The sequence below is a fragment of the Sarcophilus harrisii genome, chromosome 6, assembly GCF_902635505.1.
Source record: "Sarcophilus harrisii chromosome 6, mSarHar1.11, whole genome shotgun sequence".
Classification (NCBI taxonomy): Eukaryota; Metazoa; Chordata; class Mammalia; order Dasyuromorphia; family Dasyuridae; genus Sarcophilus; species Sarcophilus harrisii.
Window position 1 is genome coordinate 158,400,651 of NC_045431.1, and position 23,612 is coordinate 158,424,262.

A 23,612-nucleotide genomic window follows, 5' to 3' on the forward strand; every position below is an offset into this window, starting at 1 on the left:
AAAAAAGAAACATTTAACTTACTTTCCTCCTCCACTAGTTAAGGCAGGTGTTGGTCTAGTTAGCAGGTCTGAAATTTGAGAGGATAACTTTGTCTTTGCTGCTGTCTGTTGTTGTACTCTTACTTCAGCTGCATCTGCCAAGTGCATCAATGTTTTTCTTTCTGGGCTTTCTTCAAAATTCTTACATCCAATACATTTGCATATTGAGGAACACATTATTTTTGCCTAAAAGATCAAATAAAGAAAGGTTAATTCTGGAGAGTAGTTTGGAACTATGCTCAAAAAGTTATCAAACTGTGCATACCCTTTGATCCAGCAGTGTTACTACTGGGCTTATATCCCAAAGAGATCATAAAGAAGGGAAAGGGACCTGTATGTGCACGAATGTTTGTGGCAGCCCTTTTTGTAGTGGCTAGAAACTGGAAACTGAATGGATGCCCATCAGTTGGAGAATGGCTAAATAAATTGTGGTATATGAATATTATGGAATATTATTGTTTTGTAAGAAATGACCAACAGGATGATTTCAGAAAGGCCTGGAGATACTTACACAAACTGATGCTGAGTAAAATGAGCAGGACCAGGAGATCATTATATACTTCAACAACAATACTATATGATGACCAGTTCTGATGGACCTGGCCATCCTCAGCAACGAGATCAACCAAATCATTTCCAATGGAGCAGTAATGAACTGAACCAGCTATACCCACAGAAAGAACTCTGGGTAATGACTAAAAACCATTACATTGAATTCCCAATCCCTATATTTATGCCCACCTGCATTTTTGATTTCCTTCACAAGCTAATTGTACAATATTTCAGAGTCTGATTCTTTTTGTACAGCAAAATAACGGTTTGGTCATGTATACTTATTGTGTATCTAATTTATATTTTAATATATTTAACATCTACTGGTCATCCTGCCATCTGGGGGAGGGGGTGGGGGGTAAGAGGTGAAAAATTGGAACAAGAGGTTTGGCAATTGTTAATGCTGTAAAGTTACCCATAAAAAAAAAAGAAAGAAAGAAAGGTTAAAGACATATCATTAATTTTACAGAAATAAAAAGTTGGTAAATAGGATTATGTCAGATTCTTCTAAGGAAATGGTTAATTAAACAATTAGGTATTTATTTCAATCTACACATACAGATATTTCCCAATTTGTACTTAAGGTACAAATGTTGGGTGAGCTAACCAGGCCACAAGAACTGTTTCCTGAGTCACTGTCTCAGACATTTACAGATGTGTAATCCTAGGCAAGTTACTGACCCTCACCAGAAAACTCTCAACAGACAATCAAGGTAGCAAGAGGGCATGACAGATGAAAATAACACTAGGAGGGGAACAGCTACGAGCAAAACAAACTTTTTAATCCCCAAGGTGGGAGTAAAAGGAAAAAAAAAAAAAAAAAAGAAACAGAATCTGAAGTGGTAACCAGGGATTGCCTTTTAGACAGCTTTGATCAATAAATACAGTGATCAACCATCCTTCTGGAGGTATGAGGATGAAAAATGTTATCCACCTTCTCCAAGGGAGGGGACTGACACAAAATTTAAGAAAGACACATACAATTTTGAAGATAGCTACTGTGTGGATTTGTTTTAGTTAAATGTGTTTATGTTACAAGGAATTTCTCTCTCCCCTATCTCCTGTTTGTCTTTAATGGGAACAAGAGAGACCTACATCTAAGGGAGACATTCCAGGGAAGAAGTGTTGTGGGCCATCCTAAGCAAGAAGCAAGTTTAGAAGCAGCACCTGTGTGGTTCTGACTGCAGAAACCATGAGGATCTCAGCTCTAGTACCTAGCCCAGGCTAAAGCCTGCATTGGAATATCTAGGTCAGGAATCACAAATTATTCCTCAGCATTCTTGTCCCTGTGAATCAACAATTTAATGGCTATAGGATTACAATGGATACAGGACTAGTCACCTGGACCTCCAAATAAGACAAGTCCATAGAAGTGTGGTTCAAACTCAAATTCAGGAATATGCAGAGCTAGATCAGAAGGCAGCAATCAAATCTGACTCTGGATCAGACTACTCTGTAGAAAAAGAAAGTATGAAGGCCCTCAATTTGAACTGTCCCTTAGATCCTGAAATAACACAACACTTAATACCTTAAAAAAGTAGCAGCAGTTCCAGCTCAGACATAACTTTCAGAATTGGGCATTTGAAAATAAAGTTTAAATTTAGGAATTAGAATGGAAGAATGAGCAAACAAAAGTAGAATTCTACCACCGAAAACTCAAGATACAAACTAGAAGAGAATAACTCCAAAACATCTATAAGCAAAGTCTCAAAAAGGAACACAATGTGAGTACAGGTCCACTTAGAATTCCTGCAAGACTATGAAGCATGAGGTTTTGTTCCCTCGCCCCTCTAAAGGAGTTTAAAATGACTTTATAAATGAAATGAGAGTTCAGGGCAGCTAGGTGGTGCAGTGGATAGACCACCTGACCTGAAGTCAGGAGGACCTGAGTTCAAAACTGGAATCAGACACTTAACCCTTCCTATCTGTGTGACCCTGGACAAGTCACTTAACCCCAATTGCCTCAGCCAAAAAAAAAAAAAAAAAAAAAAAAAGATACAAAGATAAATGAAATGAGAGTGCTAGAAGAAAAAAAAAATTGTAAAGTAAATAAGGCCCAAAGAATAAATAGCTAGAAGTAGAATTAAAAGCTTAGCAATAAGAGGTATAGAACGTTGCTCAGGCAACCAACTCTTTGAAAACCTTAATGAAGAAAATAATTTCCTAAAAATCACAATGGACCAAAAAGAAGATAATGATTCCACAAGACAATAAAAATATTACAACAAAGTCAAAAGACTGAAAAAAAAAAAGAAAATAAGTATCTCATAGTAAAAACAAATCATTTGGAAAAGAAGAGATGATATGAGAATCATTGGGCCATCTGAAAGTCATGACTAAATAAAAAAGGGCCAAACATCATATTTCAAGAAATCATAAAACTGCTTAGATCTCCTAAAAGCAGAGGGCAAAATGAAAATCCAAAGAATCTACTAGTCACCTCCTGAAAGAAACCCACAAATGAAAACTTATAAGACCTTCAATTGTAATAAATAGTCCATATAGAGGAACCACAATCAGGATCATACATGATTTAGCAGCCACCACTATAAAGGAAAAGAAGGTTTATAAACAAGAATAACTTAAGTCAGCAAAACTCAGTATAATCCTATGGGGAAAAAAACAGACCTTAATGAAACAGAGGTCTACCAAACATACCTTATGAAGAGTCTAGGGCTAAAGGAAAACTCTGAAGTGTAAACATACCCATCAAGGGACACATAAAAAGGTAAATATAAGTGAACAATCATAAAGGAATAAACAATACGGACAATAAAACTAACATGGACAGCTGAAACATAGTTCCTCTCAGAATCCTATCATGTTTTGATGATCTTAAAAGAATGGAAAAGAAAAAAAGGAAGAGGAAATGTGGGAAGAAACATCTCAAATAACTGAAGTACAAAGCTGAAGTCTATACAAATAAACAGGAAGGTATGGGGGAAATGCAGCTGACATTTGAACTCTTCTCTGAAGTGGTCAACAGTTGGAAAAAAATTTCACACAGTTGGATGGAGATATTCAAAGGGAAAAGAAGGTGGCAGAGTGGAATAAAAAGGAAAATGAAGGAAATGATTAGTTCTAAACAAAAGAAACTAATAATGTAAAAAATTATTTACAGTAGCTCCTTTTGTGTGGCAAAGAATTAGAAACTGAGGGGTGTTCACTAATTGGGTAATGGCTAAATTGTTCATGTAAATTTGATGGAGTACAATTATGATATTGATGGGAAGGCAGGTAGTGATGCAGTGGATACAGAACTGGTCCCAGAGTCAAGAGGACCCGAGTTAAAATCTAGCCTCAGACAATTGACACATACTAGCTATGTGACCCTGGGCAAGTCACTTAACTCTTAATATTTTGCCAAAATAAAATAAAGAAATGGAGAGGATAGTTTCACATAATTAATGAAGAGCAAAGTGAAAAGAACCCATTGAAGGAAAACAACTCTGAAAGACTTAAGATACTGTGATCAATACAATAACCAACTAAGAGAGGACTTGTGGTGAAATTCATATCCTTATAGAGAAATGATGGATGAAAATATTGAAACTTTTTTGGAAAATGGGCAACATGTTCATTTGTTTTGCTTGACAGAAAATTTTGTTTTTACTTCTTTCTTAACTGAGGTTGAGTGGAGGAAGAAAAGGCAGATTTTTGTTGACTAAAAATAAAACTTAATTTAAAATAAAATAAAATGAATTATGAAAAAGAATTAAAGTAAGTTCAGACAGAAACAAAGATAAGTAAAACATTTCTGGAAGTAATATGTAGAATATTAATATATTTTTGAAAAGTAAGTAGTATAAAATGAAGATCCAAAGTTACATAAAGAATCAACTTTTTTGTATTCTACCACATCTATAGAAATGCTACATTTTATTTAAATTCTGAATAACAAAAAAAGGTTTTTAAAAAGTGTAGTTAAGCCAAATTATTTTAGAAAAAAACAGCACATTCTACATTCTCTATGGTATAAGCCATTATGTAATAACAGAATTCTTCTACTATATAGGTGATCAGTACATCAGGTCTTAAAGGCTAAAGCTCCCTTTCAAAGTATAAATGCTCCTAAAAGGTAATTATTATTAGCCAACATCTCTCATTTGTCAGAATGTATCTGTAAATTGTCAGAACAAAAACAAGAAAGAAAAGCAAGCTAGATACCACACATGGTTGGGAGAGGTCCAACAGATAGGAAAGGAATGCTGTAAAGGAAAGTAGGAAAGGGAGTGAGATAAACTCCACCATCTTTATCATTTTTTCTGGAGCTTTTAATAAACAACAAAAACAGGTACATAAAAGTTATTCCTGAAATAAGGTCACAAAAAAGATAACTAGTAATAGAAATGGGAATAAAAGCTTCTCTACTAAGTTCACTGTTCCTGTTCTAATAACTCAATGAGTGCAGTGGTTACCAAACTTATGAAGAATCCTCTGTTCGCTGACATGTCTCTGTCATCCCTCTTTTAGAAATTTTATTCACTTTCATGTCTAAAGAATTTATCATGGTGGACTTGGCTCTTTTCAACAATGAGATGATTCATTCATGTGGACTACAACATAGCATTTTCACTCTTTTTGTTGTTGTTTGATTGCATTTTGTTTTCTTTCTCATTTTTTTTCCCTTTTTGATCTGATTTTTCTTGTGCAGCAAGATAGTTGTATAAATATGTATACATATATAATTTATATATGTATATATAATTTAACATATTAAACATAAATATATTTTTTTTCTAATATTATATTTACTTCTTTAATTTCTTTCTTATTTGTTTTGTGGTTTGATTTGTCTAATTCTGAGAGTGCAAGGTTGAGATCTCCTACTATTACAGTTTTGTTGTCTATTTCTTCTTGCAACTCTCTTAACTTCTCCTTTAGGAAGTTGAGTGCCATACCACTTGGTGCATATATGTTTAATATTGATATTGCTTCATTGTTTATGCTACCCTTTAGCAGGATGTAGTTTCCTTCCTTATCTCTTTTAATTAGATCAATTTTTACTTTTGCTTGATCTGAGATAAGGATGGCTACCCTGCTTTTTTGACTTCACCTGAAGCATAATAGATTTTGCTCCAGCCTTTTACTTTTACTCTATATGCATCCCCCTGCTTTAGATGTGTTTCTTGTAAACAACATATTGTAGGGTTCTGACTTTTGATCCAGTCTGCTATCTGCCTCCTCTTTATGGGGGAGTTCATCCCATTTACATTTACGGTTAGAATTACTAAATCTGTATTTCCTGCCATCCTAATAACCCCAGATTGTGCTTTACTTATTCTTGCCTCCCCCACCCTCTTTCCCCTTTTAAACTTAGGTACCCTCTTGTATCACGATATTTATCCTCTTTATAATCCCTCCCTCCCCTTTGAGTCTTTCCCCCTTCCTTCCCTTATTACTCTTTTTCTTTTCCCTTTTCCTCTCCCCTGTTTTTTAATGAGGCGAGAGAGAATTTTCTCTAAAACAAATGTCAATTATTTTTTCTTTGAGCCAACTCTGATGAGAGTAAGATTCACACAATGTTCCTCCCCCTCTCTAAATTCCCTCAGATATGATAAGTTTCCTTAGCCTCTTTGTGGGATGTGGTTTCCCTCTTTTTATCCCTCCTTCCCACCTTATTCTGCCATCATCCCTTTTCCATAACATAAATATATTTAACACATAGTAACATATTATATAAACATATATGGGTTTAACATATATTGAATTGCTTGCCATATGGGGGAGAGGGTGTGGAAAAACGGGGGGATGGAATTTGGAACACAAGGTTTTGCAGGGGTCAATGTTGGGAAATTATCCATACATATGTTTTGAAAATAAAAAGCTTTAATTAAAAAAAAAAAAAAGCATTTACGTCAAAGGATATGAACTAACAATTTTCAGGTGAAAAAACTGAAACCATTTTTAGTCATATGAAAAGATTCTCTAAATCACCATTGATCAGAAAAATGCAAATTAAGGCAACTCTGACATACCACTACACACCTGTCAGATTGGCTAAGATGACAGGAAAAGATAATGACAAATGTTGGAGGGGATGGGAGGAAACTGGGACACTAATACATTGTTGGTGGAATTGTGAAAGAATCTAACTATTCTGGAGAGCAGTTTAGAACAATGTCCAACGAGTTATCATACTGTGAATACCTTTTGATCCAACAGGGTTTCTATTGGATCTATTAAGATACCAAAGAAATCTTGAAGGAGGGAAAGGGACCCACATGTACAAAAATGTTTGTGGCAGCCCTTTTTGTAGTGGCTAGAAACTGGAAATTGAATGGATGCCCATCAATTGGAGAATGGCTGAATAAATTATGGTATATGAATGTTACAGAATAGTATTGGTCTATAAAAAACAATCACCAGGATGACTTCAGAAAGGCTGGAAAGAATTACATGAACTGATGTTAAGTAAAATGAGCAGAACCAGGAGATCATTATACAGGACAACAGCAAGATTATATGATGAACAATTCTGATGGACTTGGCTCGCTTCAACAATGAAATGATTCAGGCCAGTTCCAATAATCTTGTGATGAAGAGAACCATCTACACCCAGAGAGAGTACTTGGGAACTGAGTATGAATTACAACATAGTATTTTCACCTCTTTTTTTGTTTGCTTGAATTTTATTTTCTCATTTTTTTTCCTTTTTGATCTCATTTTTCTTATGCAGCAAGATAATTGTAAAAATTCAACATATATTGGATTACTAGCCATCTAGGACAGGAGGTAGGAGGAAAGGGGGATTGGAACACAAGATTTTTCAAGGGTTAATGTTGAAAAATTATCCTTGTATATGATTTGAAAATAAAAAGCTTCAATTAAAAAAAAGAATTTAGCATGACGGGAAAGGTGTGATTCATTCGTATAAAAAGATCATTGTAGGACTCTTTATAAAAAAAGGAAAATGGAGTTTATGATAGTCACTAAAATGATAGAATAGTTTGTTCTTTTTTTTTGAGGTTCTAGACTTTCTTTGGTTCATGATCTTTTTGTTTCTTTTTTTTCTTTTTAATATAGCTTTTTATTTACAAGATATATGCCTGAGTAATTTTTTTCAGCACTGACAATTGCCAAACCTTTTGTTCCAATTTTTCTCCTCCTTCCCCCGCCCCCTCTCCCAGATATACATATCCATACAGTTATTTTGCTGCACAAGAAGAATTGGACTTTGAAATAATGTACAATTAACCTGTGAAGGAAATCAAAAGCACAAGCGGACAAAAACAGAGGGATTGGAAATGCTACATAGTGGTTCACGCTCATTTCCCAGAGCTTTTTCACTGGGTATAGCTGGTAGAACAGTTATTCTTAAGGATAATGGATTTATCAAATGATACCAATTATGTGTTAAGGTGATAGAAGTCAAGCAACCTATTGCTGCTGGTTGTAAAAATTTAGTTATTACTGGATACCTGGAAAGGTATAATGAAATGGGGCTAAAATTACACAGCAGAAGCTCATTTTCCTTTATAAATTCACAAACAACAAGTCTCTGAATGACCACTACAAAACCCAGAATATCCTCTAGAATTCCACAAACAAACTCTCCTGGAGTATCATCACCAAGCAGAAATAGTCCCCAAATCACCAGCAAAGCTCTGATCAAACATTTAAGTACATTTTCAAAAAGATATGGTCACATTAAATACTAATCTCTCAAGTATGTAGAATGAAAACTTTTTCAAAGCGATATTAATGGAATAAGGCAAGGTCCACGTTTGCTGTTTTCCATTCTGCTTGGTGAGTTATACTTAAAATACTTTCAGAAAATTTGCAGAACACTTCTCTGATTCTTCATGTGTATTCAATTACAAAAAAAAAAAAAAAAAAAGTTATTTTACTCATCTATGAAGTAATATGAAGAAATTAAATATAAAAGAGTATTTCATCGGGCTTTTTCTAGCAGAACCCCATTAAAAAAAGAGAACACTCAGAAAACAAAAATAATGGCAGCTCACAGTTACATAGCTGTTTTAACAACTCTGTGGAAGTACATATGATTATACCCATTTTACAGATGAGAAAATTGTGTCTCACAGAGGATAAGCAGAAGAGTTAAAAAGATATGATTTGAATCTAGGTCTTTCTGACTCCAAGATCTACATATTATATGATGATGCTCCTCCATTTATATTAATCACAATAACTGATAAATATTTGAAAAAAGTTTCATATGAAACAGTGGACTTTAGCCTGTGTAAGTCGTATTTGCTAATTTACAGAAATACATAGAGATTCCTGAGCTACCTGGAACAACTCAGGCCCACAGTCCTAGCCCATAAGTTAGGAACCACAGAAATAGATAACATCTCTGCTAGTCCTTTAAAATTTCTCATCCTTTAGTTTGAAAAAAATCAATTAATTATAAATTCAGAACATGAATTTCTGAGTACTACAAAGGGCATCAGCTAATAAAAATAAGCTATTATAAAAACACAACACTTCAAACTCAAGATTTGATCATACCTTAAGGTCATGTTAATAAATTGAAAATGAATAAAATAAGAGATCTCACTATTCCAGACCCAAATAATGCTCAGTAAATTTAGAAACAGCACTTAAAATATTCAGAGGATTAATTATATTCACAGATATTAGTTATTTAAAAGAGCAAAATACATTCTAATGTCTATAATAAAAAGATTAAACATCAGTGAAACTGTTCCTACATTAACAAATTTTGAAAACTGTGCTCACTTTAAAATAATGTACAGAAAAAGATGATATCTTACCTCATAACATTCACAGTAATTTTTAAGACATCCTGACCGTTTACAGTTACAACCCTTGCTGTGACGGCGATCAGACTCTCCTTCCTTTCCTTTCCCAATCTTGGGTTTAAAGGCTTCAGGATTTCTGTCAAGGCATGCCTATCAAAAGAGAACAAGCATTACTAAATTGGGAATCACAATGCAATAATTTGTTTAAGGAGCTGGGAATCAATATGAAAATATTCTGAGAACATGACTATTCACACATTTTGTCTCAGAGATCTGAACTAATATCTGGGACCTAGATTCTTAAACTATGATTTATGATCCTATAAGTAGTTTTTTAACTGAATGTGGAGGCCATGAATTATCAATAAATGTATGAGTTGTATATATTTTATACATAACATACTCAAGTGTTATGAAAAAATTTCTCAGATGAAAAGAGGTTGTGATTGGAAAAAGTTCAAGAAGTTCTGATCTAAGACAATTGTAGTAACAAATAGGAAACAAAAATAGATACTTTATCAACTGAGAAATATATGAGAGACAGAGACAGAAAGAGAGACAAGGAGGGAGAGAGAGAATTTCTGTGTGTGATGTATATGTGTATATAAAAATGAAAATAATGGAACATTAATTATTATAAGAAATGATGAATGTGATGAAGAATGAGAGGTCTGGGAAGATTTACAGGAACTAATTCAAAGTGAAGTAAATAGAACCAGGAAAGTGGAAGGGCCATGGAGAACACAGAACACAATGTCAGGATTTTACAATATATTGGTTAATTTAGGAAATTTTTTTCTCTTCTTTTATCTTCTTTGTTACAAGGAATGGTTCTTTGGAAGGAGGAGTAAGGGACACATCAGGTAATGCAATGGAAAAACAATTTTATCAATAAAAAATCATTTTAAAATAGTGTAATGGCTGTGATTTAAATGTAATATAAATCTCCCACATCACAATATCATCTAAAACCCATCTTTTAATTCTGAATCTCAGAACTACAGTACAACTTAAGAGTTTAGGTAAAGTGATTATTTTACATGTAGACATTTCCAGTTATTTTTTGTTGATACATGTTTATAGATTGTCAATTATAGGTTAAAGGCTTATATTATAAAAAATAAAATCAGAACTGTTTTTGAATTTTAATGAAATAAAGAAATAATCACCTTTATTGCTTTTTGCCTTTCATTTTCATGTTCCAAGTTATTAAAACAATTATTGCAATTGCAGTTGTTGCAGAACTCACCATTTGCAAAGCAATCACAGTATCTAAAAAATGAAAAAATAAAATATAACCCATGAATTTATTGTAATTTGATTACAACTGAAATAACTTAATAATTCAGACATAAATATTAATAACTGTTTGTTAATGAATTACTATTAATTAACATTTACCTTATACTCAAACCTCAAAAGCTAGTTAACCATCAAAGCTGATGGAATTCTGATCTAGTGACTCAGTTCAGCCAAGTGCTTACACCACAAGATTAATCATCTTAAATTCTGAAGCTGGCCTAAGAGCAGATCCAACTGTGCTCTTTAAGCTCAATACTGCTTGTGCATTATCAGCAAGTTTTTATAAAGAACTAGAAGTAAGAGTATGACTTACAATCTTCAAATAAACTTCTTGCCTATCTCAACACAAAGAAGAACCTGTAACCTTCCCAGAGAACCGGCTCCCTAGAACAAGTAGCCTCTGGCTCCTATTACTGTCAGATCAAAAGGGGAAGCTCTGTAGCTCTTCAATTAAGCTCTTTTCACTTCTTCTCTTGGTCACATTAAGTAGAAAGAAAAGTTTCCTGTCATATCATCTCACTTGAGAAAATGTTAGGAAAAAAAAATAAGTATAAAACAAATCCCTTCTATGCCAGCTTCTTGGATAAGTGACTTCCAAGTAAATCTGGTACCATTTTCTGCAGTTTCTGGAAATGTGTATTTTAAGTTGTCATAGTTACTTGAATGAGGTTTTGGAAAAGTTCTTTTTAGTCTTTTCAGTACCAACGTGTTTCTAATAAATATTTACTTTGGAGAGAGGCTGTCCCACTTTGCGTTGGGAGAAGCAGAGAAGATATACTAGGCATACAGGATGCCCCAGTTTCTTAAACTATATGGGATCTCAATTAAATTTTAGGGTCACAAAATCATCAATTATTATCAGTAGGTATTTGATTTGTAACCTATTTTATATACCATACACCTGGGATCATGTAAAAATTTCTTGGGCAAAAAGGGGTTACAAGTGGAAAATATTTAAGAAGCCCTATTACAACCAGATCAATCCATCACTGAAAGCTGCTGAGAAATTTTTGGAAAAACTAATCAAATTGAGGGCACTGAGCTTTACTTAAGATTGGGGCACTGGTGCCAAATAATTGGAAAGCAACACAAAATAGGAAACAGAATTCTGGGTTTTTAAGAGTCAAGAAGGACCTGGGTATAAATCGAGCCACAATTACTTGGGAGTTGTGTGGAAATGGGTAAATAATTTAACTGTCTCTATCTCTATTTCTTCATCTGTAAAATCAAGAGTAACATTTATTTCAAAGGACTGTTGTTAGAACCAAATGAGATAATATATGTAAAATATTTTGCAAATTATAAAATACTATGTAAATGTTAATATTATTATAATAATCACAAATTTTAGTAATATGAATATCATTCTCACAACAATTTCATTTACTGGAAAAATTACAAATATCACCACCACACTTATGCATAAGAAAAAGCATAAGAAGTTTATATAACAATGGCACTAAAAATTATTTGTTAGAAGAATTTTAGGAAACTTTTATGATTGCTTCAAATGAAAATATTGATTTTCAAACTCACCCCTCCCAACTCCATCCCCAAATTTATTTATACATACTTACAATTTCAAACAGAGTGACTTTGTACAGTTGCAAGGCTTTCTGGGTCGATTTGCAGACTCTGATGAGATTATCCTAAATAAGAAATGTTAAATAGTTTATTATACTTATTGCCCAGAATTACTAAAGGCAATAATGGGAAGCATAAACTCGAATATATCCCTTAAAAATGAAAAGGGATAAAGGAAGACATATATTTGTTTGTTATAAAAGAAATAATGGAGCTAAATTCACTGAGCTTCAGTATGGCAAAAGAAAAATAAACTTTCCTCAAATACTCTCAAAAACCACTGAATAAACAGCAGAGAGTGTCCACAACAACAAAAATATCAAACATCACTGAAGTATATTTGTATATCTATCACTTAAGCAATCTTAATAAGACAATCCAATGAAGAACAATTTGATTTATTATATTATCATTAATTTGTGAGATTAGGCAACCTTGGCAAAATGATCTTTAAACATTAGTGTTTCTGATTTTCTTCTTATCTTTTCTTTTACAGAACTAAAATAAGGCCTAATGATTATAGGGATCCTCTAGAATATAGAACTGACTATATTGTAAATAGCTAGTGAAAAGACAAAATCTAGATCCCATAAGAGCATTCTCTTTTTAAGGATAGACCCATGTGTGGTGGTCTCCAACTCGTGATCAGCAATTTTTAACCGAACTCTTAGGTTAGAAATTGGCGTGTCTTATTTTTTAGTATCACTAGACTTTAAAACTGGTCCTTGACTTTTTATAAAAAATGAAGAATGGGATTCAAAGCAATTCAATAGACCCAGAGAACTGTGGAGACTGAATGTTGATCAAAGCATAGTATTTTCACCTTTTTTTGTGTGTGTGTGATTGGTGTTGCTTGTTTTTTTCCCCTTTTTTGTGTTTTTTCCTCCTTTTGATCTCATTTTTGTGTGTGTGTGCGCAGCATGATTAATATGGAAATATGTTTAGGTGAATTGCATATGTTTAACCTATATTGGGTTGCTTGATGACTTGAGGAGAAAGGAGAGGGAGAAAAATTTGAAACACAAGGTTTTGCAAAGATGAATGTTAAAAACTACCTTTGCATATACTTGGAAAAATAAAATAATATTAAAAAAAAAAAAAAGAAAAGAAAATGAAGAACCCAAAGAAAAAGAGTTCTGAAGACTGGCCAAAGGGAAAGAAATCAAATTTAGCATCATGAAACCTTTCTTCTAAAGGCTTGAAAATATTCAAAGGAGATTTATTCTTCAAGAAGAGCTGCTTTTCTTTTTTGATAGCATATTGGAAAATCCTACTAACTGAAAAGGGCATATGAAACTATTAAACAAGTATATTATAGGGATATGTAATCCCTAAAAAAGTAAACAAGAATTACTAGAAGTTTGGATGCCATTAGAAAATTTCTATCTCCAGTAGGAACAATAAAATTACTGTAGAAGTAAATTCGAGATAGCCTCGACAAATCTTACCCTAATTAGTGACATAATAATACAGCAAACAATGGCTCAAAAATTTGTGAGTTTTTCATGTTATGGAATATATAGACATTTTAGATCTCAATTCCCAATATTCTATCCATCCACACATACTTTTTCTAAGTTTCTTTGCATAATTTTCTAATTCATAAATTTCTAAGCACAATTGCCTGGCAGAATAAATGCTTATTAAATGCTTGTATTCCACCTCAAACTGAGATACATCTTGATAAATCAAAAAGATACTAAAGTTAACTTAAAATAATTTTCAGGATACTCACCCATTGAATGGAAGTCTTGCCTGGGTTTGTATACTAGATGTCCCAGTAAAATTAGTGTTGCTTGCTATAGACACATATGAAGATTGCTGTAACTAACAAAATAAGATTTTTGTCAAACTCATAAAAATGGACAATGAATTCATTAAGAAGATTATAAATACTCAAATGGAGTCCTGATCTTAGTGATACAGATTTTTCCCTCCAGTGATGCTGATCACAACCCATTTAGTACAACTCTTACCCTTCCTTCCTTGGACTACTATTAATTTGCCGGGGAGGGGGGGTGTCTCCCCATATACAGCATGTTGGGGAACTACTCCAATTTCTCCTGACATCATAAGACACCAAAGGGGCAAAAACACCATCTGTTGGTTATCCTTCCCTCTCACCAAATGATGAGCCCACCTTTTTCACACATACATTTCTTAGATATAGCCTTTCTTCTGCTTTTGCAATATGATGCCCTATTTATAATGTCTTCCAGGAACAGCTGGATGATGCAGTGGGTAGATTATTGGTCCTGAAGTCAGGAGGACCTGAATTCAAATTTGACCTTGAATACTTAATGCTTCCCAACTGTGTGACCCTGGGCAAATCACTTAACCCCAACTGCCTCACAAAACAAACAAACAAACTTTTTCTAGCCTGCTCAGAACCAACATATGCTCTTCTTTGCCCTTGGCCTGATACTCATTTTCACTTCATTGAAGACTTTAGTGTTATATATCTTACAGTAACAGAATAACCCCAGAAAAATAAGGGGCAGAAAAGGATGTCATAATGTATCAGGGAGATATCTGAGGTCATTAGAACAATTATGCAATATCCTGGACCCAAGTTATTGTTTATTTGCACTGTCCATGTAAAAAATGTATTAAGTTCTGTATGGTGTCCATCTGATTTTCTAGACAATAGGCATTCTTCTTCTACTTGGATTTTCCTAGGTAGATATAGTTAGGTTAAACTTTTCTAAATGGTGATTCAACCAGGAAATGGTTAATGCTACCAGAAATATCTGAAAAATATCATCTATAGGGGATTGCTTTCCAGTTTAGATACTGTCCTAGCTCTTTTCTAGGACAGGTCTGTGGAAAGCATATCTTTCTGTTTTATGCCTTGCTTAATATTTATCACTTAGAGAGTGTAACAAAGCTGTTATTTTATCTTTAATTTTAAAGTGTAATGCAAGTATGGAATCTGATATCAATCTGTGTTTGAGAGCCTTGAAGGCAGTTCTCAATACAAGCCTATAAATCAATCAATAAACAATAATATAGTAAAATCTGGTACTCAATTTCTTAGTGAACTATATGATGGTATAGAGGCACTCTTTTTAGAGTATATTACTTTTACCTTCACTAAGAATACTCTTGACGAATGTAGAGATTTAGTTAAAATTTCACAGATTGAAAAATTTGGTACAGTTATCCCTTCCACACTGCAGACAGAGATTAGGAGCATGGTACCCTCACAATCTGGAAAATCTGAATAAAACTTTTTGGTCCTCCTTCCAAACCAAAGAAGTATGAATTATTATGGTATTAAAAGATAAAATATGTTGATATTATATAATACTATATTTATGTATTTCTGAGTTTCTAAACTTCTGTGTCTTTTGCAGATTCTGCAAAACTCCCCCTCAAATTCCCATTTAGTTTCTTATGCTAACTCATGATATATAGAAATTGCAATGGGAAAAGTTGCAATATAGAAGGGATAACTATATAGGCTGGTTCTCTTGGTCACCTTTAGTATCTCCCTCCTTTTTACAGGGAGAATCAATTCTCCAATGACCTCACAATTTTGTTGCCTCCAATTCAATGCAACCCATTTCAATAAACATTAAGCACTTACTATGTGCCAGACACTGTGCCTAAGCCACCAGAGAGCATGATGCTGCTGATGAAAAATGGAGTTCTCTGGAAAGTTCTGAGATTTGATGGCCCCCCCAGAAAGTAAAGCTTTGGGAAGAGTTTACTGCTCTATTCTCCAGACCTCCAACAAGAGAGGCAACTAGGGATTTGAAAAGGTGTTGAGTATGAAAACCTGAGTCAATGTGCAAGGTAATGAGATTTTGTGATCAATTTATCTGGGGGAGGCCTGAGGTTTTTGTGGAATCAAAACCAAGCAGAGCTAATAATGGAAAATGCATAATTCCCTCCAGGAAGCATCTCTTCTAAGTACTGTAGCAGAGCACAACTACTTTTCCAATCCTTATTCTTTTCAAGGCCATGTCTACCTCCTTTATAAGCACATTACAAGCTGTCATGTTAAGAGCATAAAAGTGGTATTTTTACAGTCCTTGAGTGTTTTAATTTTATTATAAAAATCTTTACAAATCACTCTACATCTTTTGTTAAGTTTCTTGTTTTCTTTCCACCTAAATATTGTATGCCCTTAGGGCATCTTTACTTAAAAGAGACTTTTGACAAGCTTTCTTTAAAAAGCTCGTACAGTTTAATACTTCTCTGTTCTTTGTGGCAGTATTTACCATCTCCCACCTTCTTTCTCTTAAAAGATTTTACTAAAAACTTAGATTGCAAAATAAATGTTGCCTTGAGAGGATACTAGGAATTTGGTTGAATGAGTCAGAAAACTTTGGGCTCTCTAAATTTCCTCCACAGAAATGTGGAGGAAATTCCTCAGACAGAATGTAGAGCAGCAGAAATAAAGAAAAGTCAAGGTAAAGCAGTTCTTCTAAGACAATGTAAGAAACTACCCACACACTTAAATGAGAGTGAATGCGGGAACCCTCCTGTCTGTGGGCACTAGCAGGTGAGCAGAGTCCCTGGTTTCAGTCTCAGCAAAAAGACAACTGTATAGCTTACAATCACCAGAGAAAAAGCAAGGAATACGAGTTTATGCAGGACAGCATGTCTGGGGGCTCCAGCTGTGGCTTAGGAGTGGAAAGAACATCCAAGGTTAAGCCCTAGGACAGCCCGCAGAAAATAAGATTAAGAAGGATTGAGGCTCAGGTCCCATATAACTTGGGACCAGAACTTGATCAGACCAATGGCTACTAAAATAAATAAATAAATATTTGGGAGGGAGGGGAAAGAGTATAAGCTAAGGGAAAAGAACCCAACCACAGTTAGCTACTATGGAGATAGCACAGATCAGGGTTCAGAGTCAGAGGAAGATAATGGAGCTAAAAATGTCATCCCTTTTTCAATGAAAAATGTCAAATGGGACCAATCACAAAAATGATTTCTTGAACTTAAAAAAAACAGACTGAAGAAAAAAAAATTATTTTGATGAAAGCAATTCAAGAAAATTATGAAAGTCAACCAACTTGAAACAGAGAACCAAAAGCTTAGAAAGAAAATGATTCCTTAAAATATTATAATTGGACTTTTTAAACACAAATAAATAAAACAAAATCAAAAGAATGAAAAATTAGAAGAGAATGTGAAACATCAGAAAAACAATTGATTTGATGAACAGATAAAGGAGAAATAATAAAAAGTCAAGACTGTCTGAAAATTATGATAAAAAATTATCTTGATACGATATTGCAAGACATTGCCAAGGAAAATTGACCTAAAATTCTAGAACAAAGACAAAAAAGAAATAGGAAAAAAATCTAGTGATCATTACCTGGAACAAATCCAGGAAGAAACTTACAGGAACGGCATAGCCAAGTTTCAAAGAACCCAAGTTAAGAAGAAAATATCGGAAACAACAAGACAAAAAAAATTTTTTAATATCATGGAGCTACAATAAGGATTACATAAGAAAGACCTTGCTGCTATTACACTGAAGGACCTATATTTCCCAGAGCAAAAGAGCGGCATTCATTAGAAGCAATTTCTTTTCCCTGTGCCAATGAAATCATCACCAAATGGAAAGTTTGGTTAACTTTACTGATCCACCCAACTCCCACTAAAGGGAAGGAGAAGAAGCAAATGGATTGGTGAATAATCTCCCTAGAGTCCCAGGTCACTCTATATAGGAGGCCAGCCCTTTACCTACTATCGTCTGCTGCCTTTACATGTGTATTAGTAAACTTAGAAGTAGTAAGATGTTTGATAATAATTCCCAAAAGTTTACTTCCAAGGACTTGGAAATTGTTTACCCCCTAAAAGACTGGAAAGTTAAAGCCTTCACAGATTTTCTAATCTACTCTTTATCTACCTTATCTTTAAAACTAGGCATCATGCTGAACAAGAGTTTAAAAAAAAAATCAAGCATTTATTGTAACATACAAAGAACTATGCTACTAGGTGCTGGAGACATAAATACAAAGACTGAAGCAATTCCTATTAGCAATAAGCTTAATTTCTAAATTAGGGAGAAAACTACATATAAAAATAGGTCCAGCAAAAACATAAAATGAATAAATTAAAATGCAGACAAAATGGATAATTACAAGATAATCCAGGAGGAAGGACACTAGCACTTGGGCGGGGGGGGGGGGGGGGGGGGGGGAAGAGGAGATCAGGAAGGGATTCATGGAGAGGATCGTTCCTGAGCTTCATCTTAGAGTAAGAAAAGGATTCTATAAGGCCCAGGAAAGGAAGTGAAGGCATGCCAGGCATGGTGAATGGCCAGTGCAAAGGCCTAGAGATGAGAGATGGAAGTTGTGAAGAGGAGTTTATAATTGATTTGAGAGACAAATTTGCTGAGTTAAGGATGGTCAGACCTTTGCTTGATGAAAATTGCTTCAGCAGCAGCGAATGAGAAGAGCTCTAGAAAAAGGGAGAGACCTGAGCTGGGAAGACCAGTTAGAAAGTTGTTTACCACAACCTAAGGGAGAAACCTAGGGGACAGCCTGAATTCCAATGCTAAATGTGGAGGGAGGGAAATATGTGAATGGGAAAGATCAGGTCATTCATGTAGTGAGCATGAGGGATAACTGGGAAGCAGTCCACATGTTCTATTGATATTCAACTAATGTCAAGACATCTGTACAAGACCATTAGCACATGGGTTATCCCCACATTTATGATTATGGGCAAGGATTGTGCGGGAGGAGAGGACAGGGTTGCAGCATTACAGGGAATACTTCCCTGGTAAGATCACGGATCCATCCAAGGATCAAAATGGCTAAATTTCTTCAACATACCTGAGTGACATATTGGGCTGGAAGGACGGCATACCCCACATTGCCTGTCCCAGGGGCTGGTGCAAGAACAGTCCCTGGGGGGAGGTTAGTGAGGTTCGGCTGAATTTGTGGCAGTGGTGTGGCTGGCATAATAAGCCGTTGTTGGGGTTGGCTAGTTGTAACGATCTGTGAGCTTGTACTGATTGGTTTGGGAACAACCTGAAAAGAAGAAAAAAAAGCACATTAAATTTAATGAATTTTTTTAAAAGCACTCTTCAAATCAATAAGAATTTAGGGGGCAATTATTAATCGTCACAAAATTAGAAATGAATTAGGCCAACTATCCCCCAGATTTAATTTTACATATGAGAAAACTGAGGCACTCAACATAAATAATTTATCCAAAGTCAGAAGTTGTTATGTGCCAACACCATTCATTCTTAAACTAACAATTAGAGATGCAGGTATAACATTATAGCAACATTTTAGGCGGGTCAAAAAATATCATAAAATACACACTTGTTTGACAGTTTGTGCTGGAACAATTGGAACTGACATCCGAACAGGGGCTGCATTAACCACTACTGGTTTTGCTGCTAAAAATAAAAGTAGAAAACAGGAGTTATTTCTTTTACTATAAAATATTATCAAACTCTTTACAAAAGTTATATCACAAAATAGTATTTTCCTAAATGAAATTATAATTCTGCTCAAAGTGATATCCATTATTTAAAGATAACATTTTTGAAAATCACTTGGGAATATCCTATTAATTTTGACGTTGTACTCAGAAAAGATTCTAGAACTCTTTTTTGGTCCCAAATCATGTTTTAAGTCACCAATCCATTCTGCTACAACTTTAATTGCTATTAACATAACTGCCATAACTTTAGACTAATAAATCTTTAAATTTATGTATAGGATTGCCTGTTGTTGTTGTGTTATATTATGTCCCTATTTAGCGTTTTTTTGATATAGATACTGGAGTGGTTTGCCATTTCCTTGTCCAGCTCATTTTACAGATGAGGAAACTGAGATAAACAGGATAAAATAACTTGCCCAGGATCACATAGCTAGTAAGTATCTGAGGCCAGATTTGAACTCAGAAAGCCAAATCATCCTGATTTCAAGCCTACTGTTCTATCAATGGTTCCACTTAAGAGGAATTTTCAAATGGCCTAAATTAAATATATCTATACTATTTTATCTTACCTGTCCAAAGAATATATTTTAAACCTCACTGCTTATTCTCTTATATCAATTTTCACAGGAAAAAGAGCATTGCTGACTCTTCTCAATAAAGACTCCAATGTATTTCTACAGTATGTGGAGGCACAACTTATTTCTAAACCATGGTCTCCAGATAGAACACAGTATTATTCACATAGTCTGGGGTATTTAAATTTTTACAATTAGAGTTCTTTTTCTTTCCCTTTTTTATGTTATAGATGATCATATTAAAAAAAGATCTGTGAGCACCCTTCTGAGCTATTCAGATGCTGGAGATGGCTGTCAAGGCAGCTACCACCCTGGATGATGTTTTTATAGGTACAAATGCCCATGTACCAACAGGATAAAATACAGAGGGCCAAGGTTCTTTTGTGCCTAAGCCACTCCTTCAAAGGAGGTCAGAAACTTAGTAAATTGCACTAATTCTGCATGAAAATTAAGAATGCCATTCAGTGCATTACAGCCACACTGTAAAGCCCACCAAAAACATGGCCCCTTTGGGTGCTTATATCATCATCCTCATAGTGATTATTTTCACTACTGAGGTAGTTATCAAGCCATCGAATGTCACAAGCATGGAGTCAGCCCCTTTTCTGACTCCAAATGTAGCATCCCTTTCCCTATGCCATCATTACATTATACAATGTCATGCCTTAATCATAAGAGGCAGCCCTGTCAGGGGCAGCTAGGCCGCACGATGGTTAGAGCACCAGCCCTGAAGTCAGGAGGATCTGAGTTCAAATCTGGCCTCAGATACTTAACACTTCCTAGTTATGTGACCCTGGGTAAGTCACTTAACCCCAATTGCCTTAGCAAAAAAAAGAGGGGGGGGGGCACTGAGTTGCTAAGAAAAAGGTGAATAGGAGAGACAAGGATATGAATCATACTTCTAACCATCAGTGGTTGTGTCACTATGGAAAAATTAATTAAGTTGAGCCTTAGGTTCTTCATCAGAAAAATAGTTTGATTAGAGGAATAAATGATAAAATGTACACACAAATGCTTTTCTAAACTTAGTGTGCTAAATAAAGTATTATTATAATTGTTATTAAATAATGGAAGTCAGAATGAAGAACAGGTTGTTGAAGAAAGACAAAAGGCTTATTCTTAGAAATGTTAAATGTCGAGTGCTTGTTACTCTGGAGTTAAGAACACAAGGAGGAAAGTAAAGATTTGTGAATTATTTCACAATAGTATAATAGATATAAATAAACATATAGAATAGACAATATTCCATACAAATACAATACAAAATAGACAATAGAAAAGAATAGAAAAAGACAATAGATAAAGATAGTAAGTGAGGAAATGTGAGAAAGAACAAAAATGGAAGAAGAGAACTCTTCTGCAACACTCACATTAAAAGGTTGCATAGGATCAGCCAGGATTATAGAACAGGAGGTAGCAGGTTTTAAAACCTAAAAAAAGAACTACCTGGAGGACTGATGGGGAAATCTTAGAAAAAAAATCACAGCTTTTATGGTGAAACATTGGGATGTACACAAACCCAGAAGAAAGAGGAAAGAGGCTTAGCAGTATTAGATCTCAAACTATGCTAAAAAGCAGTAATCATCAAAACAACTTAGCACTGGTCAAGAAAGAAAGGCTGATCAGTGAAAAAGAAAAGGCATATAATAAACCAAAAAAAAAAAAAAAAAAGAACACAAGTAGCCTCATGTTAGATGAACCCACAGATATCATCTATTGAGGTAATAACTCACTATTTAAAACAAAACAAAACAAAAAACTGTGAACCTATCAGAGTACCTTGCTGTACAAATTTTTTTTCTCCTAATTCTCATTTTAGTGGTTTTGTGTGATGCACAACACACAGAACTGGAAAGTGAGAAAGCACACTAGCAGAAAGTAGGTATGGAACAACATCTCACATTGCCCACCAAAATAAACTCCAAAAAGATACAAGGCTTAAATATAAATGGCAACATCACAAATAAGTTAGAAAATCAAGGGAAAATTTGTTTTTTGGATGGATAAGGGAAGAGTTCATGGTCAAAATTGATAAAGCAACATTTTAAACAATTTTGATTTCATAAAATTTAAAAGCTTTCAAACCAACATAAAGAAGATTTGAAGGAGAAAAAAAAATAACAGAGGAGGGAAGAATCTTTTATTTATTTATTTATTTTTATCATAGCTTTTTATTTACAAGACATATGCATGGGTAATTTTTCAGCATTGACCCTTGCAAACCCTTCTGTTTCAAATTTTCCCTTCTTTCCCCCCACCCCTTTCCCTACATAGCAGGTAGACCAATAAATGTTAAATATGTTAAGGTATACGTTAGATACAATATATGTATACATATTTATACAGTTATCTTGCTGCACAAGAAAAATTGGATTTAGAAATAAGGTAAAAATAACTTGAGAAGGAAAACAAAAATGCAAGCGGACAATAACAGAAGGAGGAGAAATGCTATGTTGTGGTCTACACTCATTGGGGGAGAATCTTTTAAAGTAACTTTCTCCAATTAACAGCTTTAGCAAAATTGCAAGATATAAAATAAATACACATAAATTATCAGCATTTCTGTTACTAATGAAGACTAGCAGGAAGAGATAGAAAAAGAAATTTCATTTAAATTAACTGTAAATATTTGGGTGTCTACCTGACAATACAATTACAAAACATGAATATTTATTTTCTTTCTTTCTTTCTTTTTTTTTTTTTAATGAGACCTTTCAGTTTATTTTATGGAAAAATTATCTAAACCCTTCCTGGAGCACTGCGGTTGCCTTTCTTTTAATTTCTTTTTAAAAATTTTATTAAAGCTTCTTATTTACAAAACATACAGATGGGTAATTTTTCAACACTGACCCTTGCAAAAACTTCTGTTCTAAATTTTTCCCTCCTTCCCCCACCCCCTAGATGGTGGGTAGTCCATGTTAAATATGTTAAAATATAATGACAAAAGACAAATATTTTCACACAAATAAAGTCAGATTTAAACAACTAGAAAAATATCAATTGATCATGGATAGGCCAAGATAATATAATAAAAATGACAATTCTACCCAAATTAGTTTACTTGTTCAGTGCTATACCAATCAAACTGCCAAAAAAGCATTTTATAGAGCTAGAAAAAAATAATAGGAAAATTTATCTGGAAGAACAAAAACTCAAGAATATCAAGGGAATTAATGGGGAAAAAAAATGAAATCGATGAAAAAAATTACAAATGGTAATGGTGGCCTAACAGTACCAGACCTAAAACTCCATTATAAAACCATATGGTAGTGGCTAAAAAATAAGAGTGATAGATCAGTACACAGTACACAATCAGTGACACATGACACAATCATCAATGACTACAGTAATCTAATGTTTGATAAACCCTAAAATTCTAGCTTCTGAAATAAAAACTCATTATTTCACA

The 23,612-nt window shown here is 34.1% G+C and overlaps 1 protein-coding gene across 4 annotated transcripts in view; it reads right to left on the bottom strand.

The window, feature by feature from the left end:
* LIN54 (lin-54 DREAM MuvB core complex component) overlaps window positions 1-23,612 on the bottom strand; it is an 87,219-nt gene that overhangs the window by 11,215 nt on the left and 52,392 nt on the right. For 3 of the 4 annotated variants that reach the window (XM_031943392.1, XM_031943391.1, XM_031943389.1), the window contains exons 6-12: window positions 19,505-19,581; window positions 19,007-19,204; window positions 13,942-14,033; window positions 12,200-12,271; window positions 10,490-10,592; window positions 9,333-9,470; window positions 23-225 (exon numbers count right to left, since the gene is read on the bottom strand). In XM_031943392.1, coding sequence (XP_031799252.1) covers window positions 23-225; window positions 9,333-9,470; window positions 10,490-10,592; window positions 12,200-12,271; window positions 13,942-14,033; window positions 19,007-19,204; window positions 19,505-19,581 — 883 coding nt within the window. The remainder of the gene's footprint in view (window positions 1-22; window positions 226-9,332; window positions 9,471-10,489; window positions 10,593-12,199; window positions 12,272-13,941; window positions 14,034-19,006; window positions 19,205-19,504; window positions 19,582-23,612) is intronic. The other variant, XM_031943390.1, reaches the window with a different exon arrangement.